We start from the raw sequence: 6,290 nt of genomic DNA on the forward strand, positions 1-6,290 counted from the left end.
AGATGCATCATGGAAACATAAACACATATGCAGTTTAATGTTATCCTTTATTGACAACATTTCACCCACACAGTGGGCTTTTTCAAGTCACAAACAGATCATATTTATACATCATATTTATGCATCATAATTATGTGTTATGTAACTTGCTTCTAATATAATTTTGAAAAAATATCACAAATGGATTAATGGAAATGTCTATATTAACATAATATGTGACATTTAATGCTGCTAAGAGATTATTATTATGATGTCTTCAAGAGAAGAGAGATTCCTACTGATTTTAATGTGTACCTGCACGCCAGCACAGTGTGCAAGTATATTTACATAGGTACAGGCACACATAAGTATAATTATCAGAGTACTTATAAAATATGTTATAACCTTAACCCTTAAATGGCCCAAACGTATATATACGTTCACTACCCCAGTGCGAAAATATTTTGAAAAATAAAAAAAATAGTTTTTTTTTTATTGAAAAAAGAGCACATTTTTCTAAGTGTTATAGGATAAAAAAAATTTTTTTTAGGGTCACTACTTACCGAGATATGAGGCCCAGAAGTTGGGACCAGATGCTCGTGTGACAGCAACATCGAGTCCTAGGTAATTTACACTATGTATACTTGTATTTATGTGTACCTGTGAGACAGAGATAGACAGATAGAAAGAGATACACAGAGACAAAGACAGACAGAGACAGATGGAGATAGAGAGAGAGAGAGACAGAGACAGACAGAGATAGACGTAGATACAGACAAACAGAGATAAAGCCAGGCCGCCAGCAGCCGGCCAGCCACACAGCTGGCCGCCATGCAGCTGGCCAGCCAGCTAGCGAGCCAGCAAGTCAGCCAATCAGTCAGTCAGTCAGTCAGCCAGCCATCCATCCAGCCAGCCAGCCAGCCAGCCAGCCAGCCAGCCAGCCAGCCAGCCAGCCAGCCAGGCAACCAGCCAGGCAACCAGCCAGGCAGCCAGCCAGGCAGCCAGCCAGGCAGCCAGCCAGCCTGCCAGCCAGAATTGTTTCTCTTTACTTAGGGCATAGGTTATAAGACATTCTGAAAGGGTGTTGCACAAATATTGCACAAGGGTTATTATTGAGGTTTTTTAATATTTCCTTGACCACTTGTGGCCACATCCACCTCACAGCCACTAAACTCAGGGTCAAAATCACTTTTCACTTAAAATGGGAGTGTTAATACTACATGACATCGGTGAATCCCAGGTGTTTGCTGTGCTGTTTGCTCATTTGAACTGGTGCTCCCACAAAGTACTAAGTGGTCCCAGATTTTTTTAATACTGCACACAGTGAGTGTTAGGATTCATTCTATGCAGACAAGGCATCTCAGGCCAATCGTGCCAAATTTGAAGGCAGGAAAAATAAAACGTATATACACCTACCATCCAACTTACGACCGAGTTCGGTTCAGAGAAACTGGTCGTAAGTCGAAATGATCGTAAGTCGAACTTTACTACTGAATGTCAACAAAACATTTTTCTAATTACTTTATTTTATTGTTTTATTTTGGTATTTCATGTTTTACTTTACTTTTTATGCTGTTAGTACTGTATTTTATACTGTAAGGTTTAGGATAAACACTATGTACAACACAAATAATTGTTTATTTCCCAGAAATTTGGCATAAAAAACACGGTCGTAAGTCAAGTGGTCATAAGTCGAGCAGGTCGTAAGTCGGATGGTAGGTGTATATATTTGGGGCACTAGCGGTAAAAACGTATATGTTTGGATTGTTTACGGGTTAAAACACTTAAAATTTTGGAAAGTTTCCAGACATAATAGAGAGATGTGCTCACGGAGAATGTAAACAAGCCGGGTGGGTTGTAGTGATCGTATTAGAATGGTAGGAGAGCTGTATAGCGAATTTTGGTCATACAGTGGACCCTCGGGTAATGGCGGCATTGGCTAACACCAAAATCAGATAGTAGCACATTTTTCTGTCAAAATATTGGCTTGGTTAATGCCCAAGAACTCAGTTAAGGACATTTGTCCCTAACTTGTCCTCTTGGCCTGAGCCCATGAAAAGCCAGTGTGCCATTGTTTACAAGCCAGAGAGGACGATTCCATGCGTACATGCGATATATTTTGTATTATTCCATTGTTTTTAATGCTTGTAACTACTAAATAAGCCACCATGGGCCCAAAGAAAGCTTCTAGTGCCAGCCCTGTGGTACAGAAGGAAAGAAGCACAATAGAATTCAAGAAAAAACTCATAGCAAAGTACCAAAGTGGAGGAGGAAGAGAGAGGAGTGAATGTGTCTTCTGCAGTGATTCAGTGATTGTGCGATATGTACGATACTAAAGCAGCAGGTATCTATAAAGGCTACAGTGCCAGCAAGCGATAAAAGTGTAGAATTAACAGTGTAGCAAGTAAGTTAAGCGAGTAAGTGATAGAAAAATGACATGAAAATAACTCTCCAATGTTGTTTGATGTGCATCAGGGCACTGAACACACACCACCCTGCTACATATCTTCCACCACCCTAAACCTCTGCCAGCATCTCCTCCATCAAACTAACATCTCCTCCAAGGTAAGTGTAAATATAAAGGTGCAAGTATAAAAGTAAATATAAGTGTAAATATAAAAGGACCCCAATGGAAATACGTAAGTCACTCTGACTTTTTTGGGTTATCCTAGGTACTTTACGCATATGCTGCTATGTATGATAATCTATGTACGTAACTCCCCTCAAGGAAGGTTCCTTGATGTTGGTGAGGGGCTCTTGATTTAGGGAATTGGATCTGTGCTCCAGTTCCCCAAATTAAGCCTGAATGCCTTCCACATCCCCCCCCCAGGCGCTGTATAATCCTCCGGGTTTAGCGCTTCCCCCTTGATTGTAATAATAATATGTACGTAACTGTATTTGTGTATACCTGAATAAACTTATTTATAAATTAAAATGTAAAGATTTCTTATTTATAAATTAAATGTAAATATTTCTTATTTATAAATTACATACATTGTTTAAGTGTGATAATGTTGGTGGGTTCTGTTGGTGCCTTCACCACCACCACCATGTACGACTTCTCTCAGTGGCCCTATAAACCCAACAACACTTTCATTACTTACTCCTCTCATAAATTATGACATATTTTATTCATTCTAAAGTATATATCATGTTTCTATGTTATTAATATTGTTTATTATGTCATATTAGATGAATTGTGATAGATAAATAAACCATAGAGATAATATGAGCATCATATTGCAGCATAATAAACTCGCCTTCCTCTTGCCTCCTACCTGTCTTCCATACATCAGCAAGAGTCAATAAAGGTAAGTGTAATGTTAAATGTTCATTTATCCATTTTATTAGTGCTTTATATTTATTTGTCATTTTTTCTGTATGTATATCTATAATCTCTAAAAAAAAAATTTTGTTAATACTTTTGGCTGTCTGAAACGGATTAATTGGATTTCCATTATTTCTTATGGGAAAAGTTAATTCGGCTAAAGGCAAAATCGGTTAAAGGCAAGCTCTCTGGAATGAATTGATACCGTTACCCGAGGGTCAACTGTAATTTGAAATGTCCATATTACCAGAACGTCCTAAAGATGCCGTAAAGCGGGGCTCTACTGTACATATATACAGATCGGCTGTCACTGATCTGGCAATCACTAATCCAGTTGTCTCACTAATCCTGCACTAATTTTGGCAAGCATAATTTCATATTTCCCCGGGTTACCACACCAACCTATTGCTACTCTTTGGTGGCTCTGCTTGCTGCATAAACACTGCTGGTGTCACTTGCAAACAGAAGCAAGCTATACCAATTTGTTTTTCACCATTTATTGTTAAACCCTGCTCACTTCCAGCCTCAGCCATGGTTCCAATGAATAAAGGAAATGCTTTTTGTTGTGTAAAGCACAAAACCATACATTGTACATAAAAGATAAGATTGAACCTCTGAAAAAACCCGACAAGAGTGTGTCTTTGAGAAGCTTGTGTGAATTATACAGCACTGGCTCTTCCACAGTTTATGACAAAGAAACAAAGAAAAATTACTCGGTTTCTTGCTAACAGTGATTCAAAGAAATAGATGTGTAAAAGGAAAACAATGAAGGAAGGAAAAAGTTCAAAACTACATAGATCAAGTTTTGATGAAGTGGTTTAGGCTGCATATAAGTGAAGGTGTTGAGCTATCTGCAGACCTGGTGAAGGAACAAGCCAAAATTTTTCATGTAAAACTAGGACTAGATTATGAGTGTGATTATAGCGAAGGTTGGCTGCAGCATTTCAAGGATGGACATGGCTTGAAGTTTCACGCAGTGTGTGGTGCAAGTCAATTTGGTTAACTTTATTAACCAACTTGTACTGATTTACAGGTATTTTAAAAGTAGGACGAGGTGGTTAGTTGTTGGGTTAAGTGTATTCTAACCTAACCACCCTTCGATTCGGCAAAATCACTACTCTGGCACTCTAAAGGACCATATGATGCCAAATTAGCATTAGTCGACCTGTACCAGTGCTAGTACATGTATACCGGTCCTCATTACTTTCCATATACGTATTCCAAATGTGGCTGAATAGCGATTGCCATTCTTGTAAATATCAAACACCCACAATCGCACGTTCAGTGACTGTGGATGTTTGACTAATATAATGAGTGACTAATGTACTGAGTGACTCAGTACATTAGTGCTTAGGCTCTGATGAACTCTTATGGTTGAAATATTGACAGAATGAGCTGTAAAGTTTCTTTAAGCAATCCCTTGCTCAGCACATAGAAGAAAAGCAGTTATGAATTTGTTATGGTTATGTTATCAGTAGCTGATATTAGAGATATAAAGATTAAATAACAAAAAGGCACAATACCGTGACTGGAACGATACACAAATAACCCGCACATAAAAGACAGAAGCTTACGATTATTTTTCTTTTTGTGTGTTACATATTGCATACCTTGCTAACCTTTCTTTTATCATTTACTATTTATTGTGTTGTCACAGGGAGCCTTCACTTTCCGAAGCCATATGATTGACATGCCACTGCTGCTACAAGCTCGTAACATTCTACAAATGACACCCAGTAAGACACAGGAATCATAATTGGAAGTTATCTAATTATACAAGAGTTCTGGATAAGCACAAAATATTGGAGAGAATCTTCCAAAGGAAGTTACTGTTATGCTAATGAAGGGTTCTTGGTCAAAAGAATTAGATCAAGTCTTCTTATCCTCAGGTCAATCCAGGTTTGATCCAAGGATGGGAAGCGTAGCCCCAATTCCTTTAATCAAGAACCCTTCAACAACATGAAGGTCTTTGCTGTTGTGTAGTGGGCAACAATTATTCAAGTGACTAAAATACTGACTTTTTTTTGTGCTTTTATTTATTCTGAATGCAGATAAATATTTAATATAAACTGTTAAAAATATATAAGGTACAGTAATGTATTATAAAAAATAAAAAATATAAATTTCATGGGTGTTTGTATATAAGAAAAAATAAAATGTTATTCACCTTGTATTGTTTTTCACTTGTTATTATTCATATTATCATTATGACTTATAGGGGTCATATGTACCTGAGGTATTGGAAGCATTGAGGTTCAGTCCAAGGATGGAGAGAACAGATTTGATTCCTTGAATCTGTTGTCAGCATCAAGGAACCTCCCTTGAAGAGTTTATTAAAACCAATTGGTTCTTTGGGCTCTGGTGGCCTGGTGGTTGACGCTCTCGCTTCACACGGCGAGGGCCTGGGTTCGATTCCCAGCCAGAGTAGAAACATTGGGCGTGTTTCTTTCCACCTGTTGTCTATGTTCCCCATCAGTAAAAAATGGGTACCTGGGTGTTAGTCAACTGGTGTGGATCGCATCCTGGGACACTGACCTAATTTGCCCGAGATGCTCAGCATAACAAGTGGTTTTCTATATAGTAGTATGTCATTGTTGTCAGCTAGTACTGTATACCATGTACATGTACTTGTAGTAAATAAAGATTATTATTATTATTATTATTATTATCCTAACTAAAAAAGTAATTTGAGGTTCACAAACTACAATCTTTCAAGTGAGTATTATTCTTACTGGCTTGACAACTTTATCTTTCCTACTCATTAACAATGGCTATGCGAGGATCCCTCTTCAAGGGGGGGGGGGCTCCTTGGCGTGGTGAAGAGGCTCTTGGTCTGAGGAATTAGACCTGTTGGTCTCCTTCCTCAGACCAAACCTAATTACCTCCCAATCCCCCCTTCCCTATCCCATCCTCCCTTTTTCCTTTCCTCCCCCCACCCCATCCCTCCCTTATTCCCTTCCTCTTTTTGGCCTTTGGGATTCTT

The 6,290-nt window shown here is 38.4% G+C and overlaps 1 protein-coding gene across 1 annotated transcript in view; it reads left to right on the forward strand.

The window, feature by feature from the left end:
• LOC128699856 (citramalyl-CoA lyase, mitochondrial-like) overlaps positions 1-5,435 on the forward strand; it is a gene marked incomplete at its 5' end in the record, with an annotated part of 91,994 nt that extends 86,559 nt beyond the window's left edge. Inside the window, 2 exon segments of the mRNA XM_070080754.1 lie at positions 530-603; positions 4,965-5,435. Coding sequence (XP_069936855.1) covers positions 530-603; positions 4,965-4,992 — 102 coding nt within the window.
• Positions 5,436-6,290: the final 855 nt, after the last annotated feature.

Source organism: Cherax quadricarinatus, unplaced genomic scaffold, assembly GCF_038502225.1.
Source record: "Cherax quadricarinatus isolate ZL_2023a unplaced genomic scaffold, ASM3850222v1 Contig915, whole genome shotgun sequence".
Classification (NCBI taxonomy): domain Eukaryota; kingdom Metazoa; phylum Arthropoda; class Malacostraca; order Decapoda; family Parastacidae; genus Cherax; species Cherax quadricarinatus.